At 39.6% G+C, this 19,343-nt stretch overlaps 1 protein-coding gene across 1 annotated transcript in view; it reads left to right on the forward strand.

The window, feature by feature from the left end:
* The first annotated feature begins 296 nt into the window (after positions 1–296).
* Positions 297–19,343, forward strand: part of USP37 (ubiquitin specific peptidase 37) — a 37,595-nt gene continuing 18,548 nt past the window's right edge. The window contains exons 1-15 of the mRNA XM_009274949.2: positions 297–477; positions 4,062–4,233; positions 4,786–4,886; positions 6,228–6,409; positions 6,771–6,845; positions 7,431–7,528; positions 9,050–9,134; positions 10,064–10,225; positions 10,697–10,828; positions 12,933–13,056; positions 13,327–13,532; positions 14,609–14,726; positions 15,959–16,038; positions 17,408–17,572; positions 19,038–19,103. Of these exons, the coding sequence (XP_009273224.1) occupies positions 322–477; positions 4,062–4,233; positions 4,786–4,886; positions 6,228–6,409; positions 6,771–6,845; positions 7,431–7,528; positions 9,050–9,134; positions 10,064–10,225; positions 10,697–10,828; positions 12,933–13,056; positions 13,327–13,532; positions 14,609–14,726; positions 15,959–16,038; positions 17,408–17,572; positions 19,038–19,103 (1,922 nt within the window). The 5' untranslated portion in view covers positions 297–321. The remainder of the gene's footprint in view (positions 478–4,061; positions 4,234–4,785; positions 4,887–6,227; positions 6,410–6,770; positions 6,846–7,430; positions 7,529–9,049; positions 9,135–10,063; positions 10,226–10,696; positions 10,829–12,932; positions 13,057–13,326; positions 13,533–14,608; positions 14,727–15,958; positions 16,039–17,407; positions 17,573–19,037; positions 19,104–19,343) is intronic.

Here is a 19,343-nt window from a genome sequence, read left to right on the forward strand (position 1 = left end):
GTTGAAGTTGCTTTAAGGATTTGCAAGAACTTCTGTGTCTGGATTGGGTCTGCTCGCCTTTTAACAGTGAGAAATCAGCGCGTTGCTGCCCAAACTGGGAGAGATTTTACTAATCTAAGTTTCCTTGACTTGTGTCTAACTCTCCTTCACTGTCTAAAAATATCACCAAAACAGTTCTACCGAACTTCTACAGAAACTTTAAGCCACACTCACATCTTTCTGTAGAGATTCTTTGGCCTGCCTAGTTACAAATTTCTCCTTTTTAACAGGTTTTTAAGGTGGAGTACGCTTACTCTTGTTAGCTCTTTTCCGTGAGAAAGCATGGCTCCGCTAAAGGTGCATGGACCTGTCCGGATGCGCAGCATGCAGACTGGGATTACAAAATGGAAAGAAGGGAGCTTTGAAATTGTGGAGAAGGACAACAAAGTGAGTCTAGTGGTTCACTACAATGTTGGAGGAATTCCAAAGACGTTTCAGGTACACCAAATATTAAGGCTTTTGTTTGAGCAGTGCATAAATTGTGCTCTTTTGTGAACAGCTGTCCTCTTCAAGGCTATTAAGTGTCATGCAAACTTCCCTCTGTCACTGTTTCTTGTTCCTCAATTCCTGAACACTAATCCCTTTGTGTAACTCTCCTGTAAATTATTCACGTGTATTGTTAAAGTATCTGCCAAGGTTGGCATCACGATACCACTGAATGGGAAGAACCAAAAAGCAGAGAAAAGTTACCAAAGTGTATAGCATCGTGGCTGACGTGTTCAGATTTTTGGAATGTTTCTATTACTGGCACATTTGCAGAATCTAGAGGTGAAGATCCTGAACACTTTGTACTAGAAGTTTTCCCAGCTGAAGAGTAATGGTGTTAACACACTTGTAACCTTTTCCTTGTTTATACAAGACTCTGCTGAACAGCAATTGTTACAGTTTTAGGTTTTAAATATGCCAGGCAAAGTGGCTTCCTCACTGGGAGGCTGATGCAGATCACTGTTAAAGATTCTCTTGCAATATTCAGCCTAAATTGCCTTTTTTTTCATTCTGTAGTTGTTTTCAGCTTCCTAGTTTTTTGTGCAAAATGCCCCAAATTGAAAGAATGCAAAAGAGTGTTTTTCTGTAAGAAATTTCTATCTTGATTTAAAAATAGGTAGAGCATATGAGAGCAGTTGGAAGAAAAAAAAAATCCTATCTTATTTAGCAACTTTGTAACAGCCTAAACTGATCTAAATGTTGGCTTCCGCTTTGTCGTAAGGTTGTTTTTCAGCAGTAGTGTTTGCCAGACCTGTCTCTGAGCCATTTATTTCTGTGTGTGGACTCGGTGAAAAAAAAGTTCACTTTATTTTTGAAAGATCAGGTTTTGCTGCCTTAGTGTGCTGAAAAGTCTCTGCGAAGAATCTGGCAGCCTGTGTTGCCTTGGAATCAAGGCGTGAGAAAATCATTAGCTGTGGGTAGTTCCTACCTCTGTTACTGTAGACTTGAAAAGAATCGTCTGCCTTCTTGCGCGCGATGCTGTGACTGCATGTTTGATTTAATCCAGCGTCAGACCATGTTGCTTCCGAGAAGAGTGCTCTCTTCTTCCCCTCATACCTTCCCTGGGTGCTTGTTCTCACACGCTCCTTTCTGCCTGGACAAGTGTTAACATGGTGTGACAGTGACTCAAAAGGTGGTTCTGTGGGGAGGATGAGCCTATAGAAGAGCTAACTGTGGCCTAAAGGAGCAGGTTTTGCTCCCAGCCTCTCACATCTGCTGGCTCTGCCACTCGTCAGATCTCTCTGTGAGCTCAGTGGAGGGTTTTCACGTGAATTAATTCAGGGAAAGGACCGAACGCGAGATCTGGTGGAGAGGGAGTGATACGGCACCATGCAGCTAGGACCGCAGCAAAGGAGGAGGAGGAAATGCCGCATCTTTAGACCAATTATTTTTTGTTTGGATGGTGGTTATTTTTCAGCGGGATCTGCTTTTTCAGCAGGATCTGCTTTCTGGTGCTGTTCATCTTGAAGCAATGCGGACACTGGCACAAGAGCATCGGTGGGAGCGAGCAGCGGGCAGGGAGAGCTGCCTGCCCCTTGCGCTGCAGGCTTGTGCTCGAGTGTAGTTTGTGTGAGCTGTCCCCAGCCTGTCATAGTGCTCTTGCGTGCCACTTCAGGCGTGACAAATTCCTGATAATTTTGCTTTAGAAGTAGCATTCCCTTTTTTTGACAAGTTGCTCTGGGAGAGCTGCGGGTGATTTCCTCCACTTTTTTTACTTTTCTGTAATGGAATGTTTGGATGGATCCAGGGTTTTATTTCTTTCCACAGTGACTGGTGCATCATCGAATTTCTTACGTCAGATGATGTGTTTTACTAATGTTTCAGAGCTTTGAGTAAGTTGTCCTAGATGCTGGATATGTATTAAAAGAAATATTTCGTTTGCTCCCACCTCCCAAGACTTTGTGAGGCTGACTGGGTCATAACAGGTGCATGGAGAGTATGGATGGAGCCCTCTCATGGTAGCATTTTGAGTTGAAATAGGTTGTTTTGCACTGAGATGGTGAAGTAACTGTAATCCCTTTGCACTGGGCTCAATGTTTTAAGAGAGGATGAAAAATTTGGAGCGCCCTTTTCAATTCTTAGGTCTTTGAAGACATTTTTAGCTTATGTTTTAAAAAAAAAACCAAACCACCCACCCCACCAAAAAAGAAACCCCAAAACACAAGGATTGAGCACAAAGTATTTCAGAAGTGTAATTTTCGCAGCAAAATAAACCCTTAGTTTCCGATTGAGCTGGTTTTCCAGCCTCTCTTATAAACTGCTGTTGTGTCTAGATTGGCTGTCCAAGAAGCTAGAGATCTGCATGGGAAAAAAGAAATCTCACTGATGGACATGGAGTGCCTTTTAATACCTCGGTCTTTTATATACCTGAACAAATTTAAATAAAAATCGGGAATAATTGTTATTTTTAAACTTGTGTATAATTTGAAGGAGACAAGACAGGTTCTAGAGCAATGTATGGCAAAACTTTGGCGTTGGAGTGTAATTAGTGTTCATGTCTATTAATTCAACGTCGTTATTTAGATCGGTAGTGTGGCAGTATGCAGTTCAGGCCAAATTAGGAGAAGACTCCAATCTGATGGGCAGTGTTTTACGCTGTCTTGTGTAGTGCCTAATGACCTTGGCTGTGGTTTCCAATCTTGTATGAAGCACTGAGTATAGCAATATACTGGCATGGAGGTCATTGAACAGCTAGTGCCTGATCTTAGGCAAGGCTAAAGAAGCGGCACCAAAATGAAGAATTAAGCAGAAAGGGACAAGGGAATTGAAAATGAGAATATGCTTGGGTATGTATTGTCAAACTTCCATGCAGTCTGCAGATGCGAGATACTCTTTTGCTTCCTCTGCTTTAGGAGTTACCCTCAACCTGCATGGATAGTAGAGCCTTTACTGAACAGCCAGCTCTTATAGGTGACTTAGCATTAAGTAATGGTATAATAAAGTAGCAGCGGCATTATTAGGGAGCACAAATTCTTACTAAAATTATTCTTGTGCTTGACCATAACCCTGAAAGTTTTGACACCGCTTAATTGCTATAATGTTGCATATAGACTAAGCATGTTTCTTACTGACTTACTCCCTCAGCAAATTTTTTAAGCTATGTCAAATCTGTCTTCCCTGAGAGCAAATTATAAAGTGAGTAGAAGTTTGTACTTAACATTTTAAACTTCTCCATCTTAAATTATGTTTCAAACTTGATGTGGACGTTTCAGACAGCTAAATGGGACTGCGTGAAGCTCTTATTCCTTTACGTTCAAAAATGTCACACTCAATAGCAAAGCAAGTTTTAGAAAGCTTATCCAGGAATATAGGGACTGTTGAGCTCTAGTGATACTGTCCTTGCAGTTCCATCAGCTTCCAAGATCACCGATTGCACTAATTCTGTGAGGCTTAATGTTTGCTCGAAATGGAGCGGGGAGAAGTATTTCGGTGAGAGTGCCTCTTACCCTCTCTATTTGAAGTGTTTTGTTTGAATTTGTGAGTATTTTGCCCTTCTAAAAATGGGTTTATGTTTATAGTCACTTTCTTGTTTTCAGCTAAGCCATAACATTAAAACTGTGACCTTACGACCAAATGGTAGAAAACTGTGCTGCCTGATGCTAACACTAAAGGATACCAGCTTCCTGACAATTGATAAGGTACCATTTAAAGACGCAAATGAAATGCGGATGTATTTGGATGCAGTCCACCAAGACAGGGTTCATACTGGTAGGTGCAATTGTTGTAAATCATGTTAGTAACCGTTTGGAGAGGGGTCGGTGCTGTGTTTTCTTTTTTTCATCTTTAGCCATTTTGTCCTCCCTGTGTTACTGCCTTTCTTTGCATTTGTGTAAATGCTTCTTTCTGGCCCTGAACCCCAATTTTTGTTACATACCTTTCTCATAATGTATCTTTGTCATGCTGAACAATAAGCAGAGATTAAACACGTAGGAATTGTTTATGTTGTAAGTATGTTGGTATTTGAAAAACTCTTGCCTGTTTATCACTCATGCGTAGTCTCTTTCCTTTTTATTTTACCTCTTATTTTATTTTGTTCTTTTTAAGGGTAGGAACTTTACTGCCAACTGAGTAAATGACCAATATGAGGGATATCCATAAACATGTGCTTATGTCTGTGCACTCAGAATATTGTACTGTCTGTTGGCAAGAAATCTAGTGTGTCCCTTCCAAAATCAACTCCAGCTAAATAACTTCTTACAAATAAGAATGCCAATCAGTTAAATGACAATCAAATCAAATGTTGTGTACTTTTCCTGTCAGCTGGGAAACCCTCTCAGGGATCTGGCAGCTTTGGAGGTGTGCTGGGCAGCAGGACCACACAGAAGGAAGCTAATAGGCAATTCTCTTATATAGAGAACCAGGTTTGTTTAATTGTTCAAATTTTTCCTCTCCTTTAATTTTATTTCATTCATTTCCTCCTCTCGTTCTTTTATTGTATGTTGTAATAGCACTGTAAATACTTATTTTGCATCCAAAGTCTTTGTGATCTAGAGGGCTTGGAATAGATGTATACAGGGTGGTTAGCAATGGTGTGTCTTGCTCGGGAGGAGCCATATATTCTGTATGAATAAGAAAGGTCAGTGTCTGGCTGTGGAAGACAGAATATGTTCTTCATGCTGAGCTGTCAGTCAGGCAGAGGAGCCGCAGAAACAGAGGGAAAGTACAGGATTAAGACTTGCTTCTCACATAGTTCTGAATATCTCTTTGTACTGAACACCTTACGTAGCAGCTGAACATGTTATAGTCAGCATAGGTCTTAATGAGTTTAGCAGACTTCAGCCAAATGTATATATGGAAAAGCTGCTGACCCAGTTTTGTATCAGAATAAAGTTACTGAACTTGTGGCATTCTGCTCAGAATTTTGTGTAAATTTTGCAGACTTTTCCCCGAAAGTGGTTTTCCTTCAAAATATTTTTGTTCTTCCTTTTCTCCCTGCATAACACAGATTTTGTGGTGTATCTACTGGCTTTAATTTACTTCGTTATCTCTGTGAAGAGACTTGTATTACTGCCCTGAGGGAGAATATTTTTGACGTTGTCCCAAAACAAATTTTACATGTTGCTTAAAGGCAGTCTCACAGTAAAAACTCTAAGCCTGTGTATACAGTGGTGAGATTAGACGCGTTTAGTTTTTAAGTCTAAAATTGACCAACATTCCTTAGTCAACCAACTGTTAGCTCTTTCCATTGCGTTACATGTGGCGCTTGCTTGGCCCAAGGCTGTCAGGGCACTGTTCTAATTGTGTGGTTTTTAATTCGGCTTTTTTTTTTTTAATGCCACCCAGGATTGATCTGGGGATAGTTAGGAATCATGCCTTGGGTTTTTTAACGTCAAAGCATGTAAAGGAGATTTTAAAATTGACGGTTGGACTCGATGATCTTAGAGGTCTTTTCCAACCTCAATGATTCTATGATGATTCTATGAAAAACTGAAGTTCAACTGACTTAGCGTTGGAAAATGAGAAGGGAAATTGGTTACTGCAGTAGAGTTTCACGTTTATGACTTGCATCGATACAGTCAAAATTTTACCTATGTCTAATTAGCGTTAAACTCTCTTAATCTAGTATAAGTAGCATTTTTCTGCTTTTGGATGCTACACTGTAGCAAGTAAAGCAGTGGTGTAAATGCTGGATTCGACTAAAGGTGGTCATGTTTTTCACCGTTTCGGTTGTCTCCCTGGCCCCCTCCACTTGGGTTTTGCAGACTCCTCCCAAAAGAGTGACCGTGGAAAGTAAGGAGGAAAATCCGTTTCGCAAGGTGCTGGGTACCCCAGCAAGATCATCTGTTAAGAATTCCGCTGGAACTGGAACACCTAGCAACAGGGTGAACATTTCAGCATCTCCTGCGTCCTCAGTCCCTCACAGAACGGGCTTGTTGGAGAATCGGTAGGAGTGTTATCCTCTTATTATGAGATTGTTAAAATTTAGCTCTTCATAGAGCTGCAGGTGGAACTCAGTACACCTAGAAGTAAGAAGGGAATTTCTTCCTCTGGTTTTGCTGTTACTTTTAACAGGATGTTAATACGTGCTTTTCTAGCCTCTGGCTGGTACTGGCACTAGAGCTTTATGAACAACTTAAGAGTTGGGCAGACCAAATTCTTCTCTGTATGCTATGTTATGAAAGTGGAGATTGTGGAAGATAGGTGCAAAATGCACAGAAAGCATTGAGGAGTTCTGTTCAGTTGGAAGAGGATCATTTACTAGCCTTTCTGAAAGAATGACCACTTCAAAAATTTTCTGTCATCAGTGAAAAGAGGAAAAGAACACAACCTCCTGGTTCAGAAATGAGTGAAGATTATCCCAAAGAGAATGATTCTTCAACGTAAGTAACCGTTGTTTCTAGTTTCTGATTTTAAACTCTTTGTTCATTTGTAAAGGTAGATTTTTCTGAAGAGAATGCTCGAGTATTTCCTGTCTCAGCAACATGGTACAGGCCAGCCACTAGTCAGCTTCTGAACACACTGGGTGCTTGAAATGGGGTTTGCGTTCAGGATTAATGAGGGAAATACAACCTGCTCTAGCAGTTGATTTGCAGGAACTGGCACATGCAAATGTTTTGTCATCTTTCTTTTGTCAGTTTAGTCAGGATTGTCATACGTGCTATATGTGTATAGCAAGAGGTGCCTTCTTTACTGAACTTGCTTTGACCCTTTTCAAAACAAAATTCATAAAGGAAATTGCCATTTGGAGAATAAGCTCCGTGTGTTTGAAATTGCATTTTATCATCAGTAAGAAGGCTTGTTTAAATGAATTGGTTAAACTTATCTGCGAGGTAAAGTTTAACTGTTCCATAGTCAAGTATTAAAGGTGATAGGAGAGAAATGCTTTAAAACAAGTTGTAAATATCAAGCAGGAATATCCTGTATCTTCTGTAACTACACTGACTTCCACTCTTGTTTATCTGTAGGAATAATAAAGCCTTGAGTGATCCAGCATGGAAGTACTTGAACAGTAGCAGAGAGAAACAGTTGAATCTGAAGCAGGCAGAGGAAAATAGGACATCAGGTAAAAAAGTAAAAGTAACGCCACCTGGCTTTGACCAGTATGATTTTACCCCTTTGATATTAGTTTAGAAAGTTGCTGCAGAGGTGGTTTTCCTAATCTGCTTTCCCTGTGCCACTAACTTTCTTGGTTCCTACAGAGCCATATATGAGATGCAAACAACTTGCCTTCGTTTTCAAAGCCTATCCTGCTCTAGTGTGACCCTGACCTTTATACTTGGGTGCTGATGCCAGCCCATGTGCCGGCTTGTTTGAAAATTCAACAAGCAGCTTCAAACTTTGCTCCAAGCTGCCCTTCCCCTTGGGAGGGGATTCCTGTAAACACCTGAGGATTTCCTTTTTGCTTCCTTTCTTGTTTATTTTTAAAGCTCTCCTTTGCTGTTAATGCCCACATGAATTGTAGGCTGGTTTTTGTGCTGAAAACATGCACTGTTTGCTTTTACTTCCCTATTTCTTCCCCAGAACTTAGAGGGGGAACTCTTTGGGGCCAGGACTTTCGTTCTCTTTGTACCAAAGTTCAGTTGGATACTGGTGTGTGACAAGGCTTTATAGACGACATAGGAATATTGACAGTATGTACATAAGTTAGTAAGCAGCACCATTTTTCAGTTTTACTAATAAATACTGAGCCTCTTTCCCCATAAAGGGGGATGCATTCAAGATCTTGTTTTTATGGGGAATGATGCTGAATGCATTCTGTTTTTAGTGCAGCTCTGATGGCACAAACACATTGCTGGAGGAGCCAGTAAGGTGAATGTCTATCACTGAATGAAAATCTGGTTTGCTCTTTAGAGTCAAAATTAGAACCTGTGAGTGTATACCTGCAAGTTCAGGTAACGGTACTGCGAACTTCCTTCATATATCTGCATTTTTGAAAGATGCATGGCTCAAACCATTTCAAGCTGGGATAGAAGCAAATGTTTATTCGTTATCCAAACTAAATTACGCTGTGATTCACTGTAATAGGTGTTTTTTTGACTCTTGAGAGCATTTTTTTTTATGTGGCACCATCAGAGGCATTAGAGTCTCAGGATCTGACACAATGCTATCAGAACAATGAAACAACCACATTTTGCCCCAAGCATGTAGTAATTTACAGTGGAATTTGGAGTGGGAAGAGAAACTGTTTTCACTTCTGCATATTTACCTTGAATTTTGAGAGCACTGTATTGGAAATCATTAGTGAGTTTTCTGTTATGTGTATCTTGTATATTTGAACAAGAGGTGGATATTTATTATCTTTCAGATAGTTAAGACCATTCGATGACTTTTTAATGTTTTGTATTGCAATTTGGATTTGATGGAGATTGTGGTATTAAATTCAATTAAAACTCCAGCATGTCTTTACTTACATATGATTAATATTCGTGTTAGTACTTCTAAGTATGTGTGTTAGTACTTTCTGGAAAACAGTATTTGTGGATTTTTAAACTTTTTGACTAAATACTTTTAAATGAGTTGTATATTGTATAAATAGCTGAGTTACCTGGAACAAAATGACGTGCCCTTCTTTCTGTTTTTCAAGGTATTTTACCACTGCAGTCATCATCCTTTTATGGTAGTCGGCCCTCATCAAAAGAGTACTCCACTGGCAGTTCCACCCTGGACAGGTAGGACTGATTCACTAGCATGAACTGTAAATGACAGTTCTTTCCCAGGAATTAGGGTCTTCAGTTTCCTCTGTGTTTGTCACGTGATATAGCTTATATGCATAAAATGTGTGTGTGTGTGTGTATTTTCCCCCCCCCCCCCAGGAGTACAATCTAGGTATTCAGTGTGGCTACGATTGCTCTAGTTACGTCTACCAACTCCAGTTACTGCTTGCAATAGACTTTCTAAAATCACTCAAGTCTATTATAGTCATTGTGAACGATCCAGATGATATCTAAACTCTGGATGGTTCAAATTCTATATAAACTCTGGAACTTCAGACTGAATCCTTGCTTCATTTTTCCCAAGTAGATAAATGGCATGAAACTCTGTATTTTAATAACATATTTTAGTAATACTGAATCCTGCTGAGGTTGCGATTCTTCTGTGTTAGATGCTGTGCAATCAAACTGTCGGTCTCTGCCCTAGATAGATGAGATACAAGATCAAGGAAGAAAAGAAGCGTTGTCCATGCTTTACACTGAGGTCCAGAGTGACCAGGTTACAAGAACAAGAGGCTGAGAATGAAGACTCTGGCCCAGATGTGAATTTTAAGCATATCTTAGGAGTGGTGATCTCATGCTACGCGATCGTTCTTCCTCTCATCGTACAGTGTGGGGAATTGTTAAATATCTTAAAGACAAAAGGCTTGGTTACACTGCATGCACACCTGTGGATGTAAGGAAATTTAATGAAACAAAGTATTTAAGTGCTCTGGAAAAAAGTTCTCCCTCTCACACCTCTTCTGCGTTATGATACATGCCAGTTATCTTGTGTGGCTTTACCAGTCCTTGTCTTCTATAGTGAAACAATTCCAGGGTCACGGACTATAGCTATTTAAGGAAGAGCATTAGAAATCTTACGCTTCTTATCCTTTTATGTTTTTTAGGTCTAGTGTATCCAGCCAGACCCCTTCAGCCAAAAGAAGCCTGGGATTTCTTTCTCAGCCTGCCCCTCTTTCTGTTAAAAAAATGAGATCTAATCAAGATTACACAGGGTGGAACAAACCCCGAGTGCCCCTTTCCACCCATCCTCAACAACAATTACAAGGGTAAATTTAATTTTCTTTATCTAGCATGCACGCTTTGATCATCAGAACACGCACATTCTTGTTATAGTTATTTAATGAAAAAACAAATCCTGACATCAATGAACACTGAGACAGGGAACACTTTTCCTAGTTTGGAAAATATGTATTCTCAAATTTGCTTCCTGAGAATTTGAGAGATATAATAATTTCCGTAATTCATGTTCCTTTCATACACTTTCATGATTCATTTCCCTAGCTTGTGTATATAAACACATTTTTTTTAATTTTGATGGTAGAAAATCATGGGTGCTTCCCTGGTAAATGCCAGCTCCCGTGAGTTTTCAGTTTAGTCTGAAGGGCAGGAGGACAGCTCCAGTAAGAAACTCTGTGGAGGGTGGCTGGGGTGAATGTCATACATGTTAGTAGTGCCGTGTTTAACACTGGCATGTTCACACATTGACATACATACCATGTTCAATCTTTTTTTTTCAGATTTTCAAACTTGGGAAACACCTGCTATATGAATGCCATTCTACAGTCCTTGTTTTCAATTCAGTCTTTTGCTAATGATTTGCTCAAGCAGGGTATCCCATGGAAAAAAATACCACTCAATGCACTTATCAGGTAATACTCACTTTCTGGGAAGGATATTTTCTCTTTCATTACTGAGAAACTAGTTTTGTAATACTGAAGCACCTTTGTAGAGGGTAATTTGCATGTGTAGGTAATAAAATAAATCCTAGAGCTCTCTGTATTTTGGAGTTTTACTTCAGAAATAGAAAGCAGGCTCTTAAAAATTGCAATGCTGAGTTACAGGCAGTCTTTTATATCTTCTATGGTATTTCTAGTGGCAGAGTGAAATGCTTCAGAAGAAAATGCAAGAAACTGCAAAATAAATAGATGCAGAATAACTTCTTTTTAGAACATTACCAGCTAGGGTTTAAGCTGATCACTAACTTCACCTGGTATGTGAGGGCTTACGCCTTTTTGGAAAATATCCTTTGTCTAGTAGCTGTGGAGAGTGTTCGAGTTCTGCATACTTAATCTTTTTCTAAATTCAGCTGAACTCTCAGTTCAGTCAAACCTCACGTCAAGAAACTCCAAAGGTTTCTGTAATATGTAAACCACTCTTTTCTCTTTGAAATTTTGAATTCCTGTGCCATTCAGATTCCATTGTATGTCTATCAGAAAGACAAACTGCTGTTTGCTCTATGTACTGCACTCTCTGCCATTTGGGATTTTTATTATACGTGCTCTTGTGCACCTCGTTTCTTTTCTCTCACTAAACAAGATTCAGGATTATCAGAACCATTTCTGTTTCCAATTTCATAGTGTTTTCTATCTTTTGGGGTCATTTCTATTTTTCCTGTGTCATCTTGAACTCTTCCTATGCTACTCGGAATCAGAGGTTGTTCCACATACCTCTCGAAATGTCCTTTCCCTAATTTTTGTAGGAAGACCTCGGAAGCTTGTGCCCCATATACCACACGGTAAACCGTGTGGCACAAAGCTTGTGCCATAGTACCTCTGATGGAGGGCAGTGTGTGATCCTGGGCCTAAGTACTACAAGTTGGAGTTGATACTCAGTAGCATCTACTTTGGCTTCTATTGGTTTGGGTATGGGCACTTGATCTAACACGATGAATGTTTTTCTGGTTGAAAATCGATTGCCTATTGTCGTGGGTTAATCTCAGTCAGCAACTAAGGTGGTGCTTAGAGATTAAACCACGACACCTATCAACTGCTTTGTGGTGAAAAAGGCATGTTTCCCAACATGCTTCACTGAACAGTTGTAGAGGGTTAGGAGAGCACACACTGTTACTGTAGCTCAGCAGAATAACAGAAACTACTTGAGCTGCAGTAAACTGACCAGATTCTTTGGGTAACTGAGTATTAGTTGTTGGTTTGGGGTGGGAGGGGATTGCACAGGTCTTTTCTGTCTTTCTCTCCTTTTTTTTTTTGTGTGTGTGTGTGTGATGGAACATGACACTGTCCCGTCACCTTCCCATGTATGTCCCATGACCAAAACTGTTGTGCTTGGAATATATTGGGTGTGTATTTCCTGTGAAATTGTAAAGCAGTTATAAAAGATAACTAAACCACAATAACTGAGAGGCACAAGTAAAGTCAATTTCAACAGTTTTTTAACAAAGTTACCAGTAACGCTGTATGTGGCTTGAACCAAGGTACTCCTTATGGCTCTTTTTGTTACAGCTTTTTTCTACTCTGTTGTAATGTTTTACTGCCAAAAGAAGTAAGGCTTGAAACTGAGTAGAAATTTCAAAATAAAGAAAAAAAAAATAGAAACCAGTCTGACCATGCAAGTTGAATTTAATGATTTTGTGTTGTTCATTTTGGTGCCATGTGATTTCATATCTCCTATCAGTGCAAATGTTTTCAAAAAGCATTGTGGTTTTTTTTTTTCTCATTGTAAAAGATATAGCAGAAATAAGTTTATAGAACTTTATAAGGCTCTTCTCTTTACCTTAAAAGATTGTGGAATTTTTTTGTTCATTTGAGTCCTGTTCCAATGATGACCTCAAATGAGATTTCAAAATACTTGAAATGGAAAGGTTAATTATATATGAGATATTTTCATATAGAACCCCTAAACCACTTATCACAGGAGAAAAGCTTTTAGAGACTCTTAAAATGAGGTATCATGAGTTTTATTTTGTTTCTCTAAAGTCCTAGAAAGCCAATCAGTCTTTTACATTGACTTCTGCAGACGTTTTGCCCATCTGCTTGCTAAAAAGGATGTCTGCAGCTCTGAGGTTAAGAAAGAGCTGCTCAAGAAGGTGAAAAGTGCCATTTCAGCTACTGCAGAGAGGTTTTCTGGGTACATGCAGAACGTAAGTACCATATTGTCTAGAAACAATTATGTGCAATTTGTTCAGTGTTTGGACTGCATTGAACGCCTGTCAAGCTTCAACTCTCTTTGACAGTGACTTGAGCTTTTGATTGAATGACAACGATTGCCTGCTGTTTGTTAGAGCAGAACTGCCTTAGTATTGCTGAATGCAATGAACTAAAACATAATTTCGCCAGTCTGTGTGTGTTTGAGAGAAAGATACTGAATGAAGTTGTACAAAATCACTTTGATGAGTTTACCCCGTTTCTAGGATGCACATGAGTTCTTGAGCCAGTGTCTGGATCAGCTGAAGGAAGACATGGAAAAGTTAAACAAAACTTGGAAGAGTGAGCCAGTCCCTAATGAGGATAACTCACCTGGACGGGCTTCTGATGACCTCTCAGCCACCAAAGTTTATACGTGTCCAGTTATCAGTAACTTAGAGTTTGAGGTTCAGCATTCTATCATTTGCAAAACGTAAGTATGCTTGAGAGCTTTTCTCATACTTACCTTAAAAGACTGGGAAGTGTTTCCATCTTATGTGACTTCATCTGCAGGTTATAACTAGAGCTGAGTTTCCAAAGCTAGATATTTAGAAAATATTCTATGGTCTAGAAATGCTGTAAACCTCACACCACGCTGTCTGCTGCTACAGGCCTTCTTTAAACAGTCTCATACCATCTAGTTCTTCATTACGTATCCAGTGGAAAGCCTCTGTGCTTTGCTTTTTGCGTACTGGTTGTATGAGAATAGAGAGAAAAGGGCGTTTCAGCCAAGTAATGTTTCCTCTTAAAAAAAAAAAGTGAAACCATGTTTTTAATTTGTTCTTTCTAAGGGCTTGCAGGGAATGGCATTTTCTTCTGTCTCTCTAGGTTATTGCGGAAAAAGATGTAAACCAGTATGTCTGAGCATTCGTTGTGTATGACCTGTGCAGCAGATTCCCATATGGAATGCTTGCATTCCACAGAGTTTTCATGAACACAGATATTTGGGAATATTACTTTGTGTGTACTGCATTAGTTCCCTAAAATAATTAAAAGTAAATTGCATGCAGGTAATAATTATTGAAGACAAATGACTGTAGGGTCTTCCCCCCGCCGCAACCAAAAAGCGTAAGGAAATTGAGATTTATTTTTTTTTTAGATGGATTCTGCTATTTTATTTCTGAAAACAGTTTGAATGTATTTCTAGGCTTTCCCTTCTTCTGAGCTGGGCTCACTTCTTTTCTCCTAAGAATGCTGAATGAAGAAAACGTGTTCAGCTACATAGCAGTCACTTTGATTTCCTGTATACCTGATCACTTGCCTCTCCAAAGCAGTCTGTGGTTTTTTGTTCTCACCCTTACACAAATGTTTCTTTCAACTTCTAAAGCATCCAAGTGAAATCCCAAAATTCAACCTTGTCATAAGCATCAGTTTCATTTTGATGAGTAAAAATAGATTGATCAAGAGGCATATATTTACTGGGAAGTTACTTTAGCCTAAAAAATGTAAGATGTCATTAATTTCAAGTATGTTTTTCATCAGACTTACATAAGCGTGTTTCTTTTTTAGGTGTGGTGAAACAGTCACTAAACGAGAACAGTTTAATGACCTCTCCATTGACCTTCCTCGAAGAAAGAAATTGCTTCCTTCCCGATCGATCCAGGATTCCCTTGACCTCTTTTTTCGGGTACGTAGTTTTGGGGCTTTTTTATTCACTGTGGAGTATGTGTAGGTTATGTACCACATGGAAATTTTGATTGTATAGCTGATTATTAGTTTCTGTGACAGTGATTGCAGGCATGTGAAATAATTAACTTTGCACTTTTTTGAGGTTTGTACATTAACAGTATACAGGAGTTTTTATTGTAAAATGCTGTGCAGAAATTAACTGATCGTTACAATACTGCTGTGAAATAGGTAAACTTCCCCATTTTGTGGTGGAAGAGTTGAGGCATAAACAAAAACAAAGGAGAGAAGGGAGGCTGTCAGATTGAGATAATCGCTCAGGAATTGCTGCTTCCTCTCCTGGGCTAGGATGCTTCAACAGCTTATGTACTGGCCTAAATTAGTATGGAGGAAAAAGGTCATACGGATATCATAATTAAAAAAGTAGTTGTAATTTGTGGATGCTCATCTTGTAAGTAGAGCTTCAAGGTGAGGTTTCTGAAAGCTAAAAATGAGCCTTACATGTGTGAATTAGTTTTGTCATATCTTGAGACAGACCTGTATTTTTTTCTCCATTTACAGATAGTGTTTTCAACAGATAGAATAATTGACGTGCTTATTCTTCTAAAACCGGGTGGAGGTCTTGTGGTTTAAAAAAATCTTAAAATTATAGTGGTGTCATTTGGCCTCACTTAAAGAAAAGGGCTGTGGAAATGTTTGATGGCTAAGTCATGTAATTTCAGCACCGTGATGCTTCCCCTTTTGCTGTCTGTTCAAAACTCTACTCTGGTGCAGCACATCCTTGACAAGTTTAGATCGAGATAGCTTTTCAGGAGCAAAGTTGAGGTTTTGAACAAGAGAGAGAAAACTTCATGGCAAATTATCTTCCACCAAAGGTTATTAATAAAAAAAAAAAACCAAAACCTGTGTATGGGAGAGAAAACTGTAAACCTTGCAAGATTGTCCCCTCTCTTTGGAAGCTACTTTGTCTCAACTGTGGCTGATTCACTGGTCTGCAATTGACTTGCAGAAAAATTCCACCTGTATTAGTGGATATGTTGTCAAATTGTAAGCTCTGCTACCTGTCCTCTTATCAGATGCCCTCTTGTTGGGTCATGTTGAAGGTGATTATAATTTTAAGTGTAACTGCTATTTTGAAGAGCTTCCATGACAGCCAGAAGCAACGTGTTTACTGTTAAGATCCGTTTGATGTGTCTTTTGTTCCACTAGTCATTTTTCTGTTCTCTTAAACAGGCAGAGGAGATTGAGTATTCCTGTGAGAAGTGCAATGGAAAGTCTGCTGTTGTCACACACAAGTTCAACAGGCTTCCCAGGTAAATGTTGACATCTGTTCCTCTCTTTCCTGGAAGGACAAAAAGTCCACAAAAGTGCAAGCAAAAGTCCTTCGAAAAGTAAAGCTGGGAAAACAGGTAGGACAGCATGTACGGTGGTCAGCATGTGAGAAAGATACACATGCAGGCAGTAGTCTTCATGCTGTTCTTCAGTTTCCCTCTAAAGAAACTCTCTTGGGCACCCTCTGCAACACTTCTTTCTTCCTCTCTATCGTTACACCAGGAGGGCTGAGTTTTCCCCTTTCCCTTTTTCTTGGGGTTTCTGGGATGTGAGGGAAGTGGAAACAGTATATATATTCTGGAAGTTTAATATTTTGTGCCTAGCTGACCTGATGGGCAGGACTGAGTTGGAGGCATTAGTGCCAGAAGGTATATAGAGGGTTTTGCTTTGATCAATTAATTCTTCCCATGCTGGTACCTGTTTTCTCTCTCAGTAAGCGTGGCACTTTGAGGAAGAAGGCAGACACTTCGAGGGTTAATGGCATGCTCAATAGTTTCTGACCTCGTGGTTGGGTTTAGTTCATTATTTAGAGTGGAAGTGCTTGGAGGTAGGGATCATTTTCTCATGGGATGTAAAGCTAAGTCTGTTGGATGACTTTTTCTGGCCTATGTCCTTGTCCCAGGTATACTCATACTGAACCCAGTAACTTGGTAGTTAGCTTGCGTTTTGCTTAAATAGTATATTTATGCTAGCACTGCAAAACCCTTGTCAAAGTTTTTGAATATTAGCACAGCATAAGTGATGATACAGCTGCATGATCTAAATAGACAGTACAAAGTGCAGCATAAAGGAGAAGATTCAGTGTAAGGAGGCCTTTTCAGGCTCTTTATACTGTTGTGATCAAAAGCTCTTTCAAAGAGAAAGTGTCGTGACAGATAAACCAAGTACACATCTTGCACTGGGCACAGTTCCTCCTCAGTTTTGGGCAGCTGTGTGATCCCTCCATCACAGTCTTGAATATCTGGGAGTAATATGCTAGCATTCTGACCTATAATGATAATATTTCGATTGTTTCCTACCTCTCACTGCGTAGTAGAAATAATGAGTTTGGTACAAGCTGCTTGCTTCTGCTTGACTGAAGAGCAAGGTGATGCAGATCAAAGCAGGAAGCCTACTGAGTTGGCAGAGTCTGCACTCTGCACCTTGCACAAAGTTGAGTGATGGACAGGAGAGTAATTACCTGTCTCTTGCCAGATAAGAGATGGATAGTGTTTCCCTGCCACCCTGAAGTAATAATCTGCTTTAGAGTCAGGTGAATGCATTTTGTAAACAGGGCTACCTGGATTTTGAATAGGTTTTCTCTGACTTCTGTCTTGAGATTAACATTTGTCCTTCTTTCATACCTCTCAGGGTCCTGATTCTTCATCTGAAACGATACAGCTTCAATGTAGCATTGTCTCTCAATCATAAAGTCGGGCAGCAGGTGGTTATTCCTAGATACTTAACCCTGCTTTCACACTGTACGGAAAGCACTAGGCTGCCGCTGACGCTGGGATGGAGCGTCCATTCTGCAATGTAAGTGTACAACTTGTGATTGATCCATGCTGTGTTAAGCGCACATGCCACAAGGTGGGCAGTTGTCAGATCTCCTCCAGAAGATGTCTGGGCAAGGAAACACTAAATTATGCAGCTTCAGATGTGCACTGCTAGTTTGTAATGATGCCATCATGAGAACATGTATGGAAAGGAAGCATGATAGAAGCAGCAGGAAGAGTTGGTGGGGCATTATCTAGGGAATATTTGGTAAGATAATATTCTTCAGTGTCCTTGAAAATAACTTCCTATCCTTTTTGAGAGCTTCTGTTAGTAACTTCTAAAATTTATGCCTCTCGGTCCAAAGTAATCTAGATTACCTTTCCCTTCACAGCACGCTTAACTCTGCTTAGGAGACATAACATCCTACCTTTTTCTGCTAATTTCCATTTGCACCGTCCGTGCTATCATTCATTTTTCATTGTCTTTCCTGTGCCACTGTAGTATCTGAGCACTTCACATGCTGAAAATACTCTCTCCTTTTCCCTGTGACAGTTATTTCTGTACAGCTGCTTGTCCTGAGACACAGAGGTTAAACGTGCCAGTTGTCACATAGGAAGTCTGTGGCAGAATAAGGAACAAGAAACCCTCAGGTCTCTTGTGGTCCCTGCCTAGTGACATAACCACAGTAGCCGTTATGAGTTAGGACACATCTGGTGTATGTTCAGCAGTGTGGCATGTGTTCTTGTGCTGAATGTTTAGTGACTTTTGAGATTTACGTGGATGTTTCTCAAGAGTTCGCTTTAACAATAGAAATCTTAAACACAACAAACAGCTTAAGCTAACTAGAGCAGAAATACTTCAAAATATTTTTGAAATAGCTTTCCAATGGCTTTTTTTAGTCATTGAAACCATTCTGATTGACTGGAGAGTGGAAGGGTAACTAGGCTGGAGAGAAGCAGCCCTGGTTTGAGGGGGAAGATCAGAAAAGATTTCTGCACTTGCAGCCATCTGGTGGATAGATGTGTAGTGATAGTGATGGACTTTGAGGAGCCCATGAAAGGATTAAATGGAGCAGGAAGTTTGTTTAGAAGAATCTAGGTGTAAGGGAGGAGAAACGGAGATGTGGGACATGCCAAAAAACCGGCTGATCCAGACAGCAGCAGGAGACTGTGGTTTGGGAGAAGGAACTCAAGTGTTGGTGGGAATAAAAAATAAAGGAATGAGTTGTCTTGACGTGGGAGCCCAAAGCCTTTAATTTGTGAGCTTGTCCCTAAGGGTGCATCACTAGGAAGTGAATCAAGTTTAAAGGATTATATATGGTTTTGAACAACTGTTGTATATTCATAGCATGATAGAGTTACTACTCTAAATCTAAGCAATTAGCAAGTACATAATAGTATTCTACTTGTTTCTTTGGTCATGGATTTGCATGCATAGCAGACAAGTAAACACTTATTTTTTAAAGGCTGTAACTGCTGCAATAAATACTTTGCTTTTTTAATAGTTCCCGTCCATTGAAAGCCTCCCAAATGGTGAATTCCTGTACTATAAGCACTTCCACACCTTGTAGGTGAGTTATAGCTCTGAAATGCCCATGGCCTGGGGTTTCATGGGATAATTTTTAAGGCATTTTAAGATTTTTCTAATTCTTCTTTAATCTTTCCACTTTTTCTATTTGTTTTCTTTTCTTTCTATTTTCTTCTATTGTAGTAAATTATTTCAGCTACTGTCTTTTTTCATATCTTTTATTGGTGTTACACGGTAGCTGAAATTAATAGCAATGGTACAATTTACCTAGTTGACATGATCA

This window comes from Aptenodytes forsteri, unplaced genomic scaffold (assembly GCF_000699145.1).
Source record: "Aptenodytes forsteri isolate BGI_AS27 unplaced genomic scaffold, ASM69914v1 Scaffold255, whole genome shotgun sequence".
Taxonomy (NCBI): Eukaryota; Metazoa; Chordata; class Aves; order Sphenisciformes; family Spheniscidae; genus Aptenodytes; species Aptenodytes forsteri.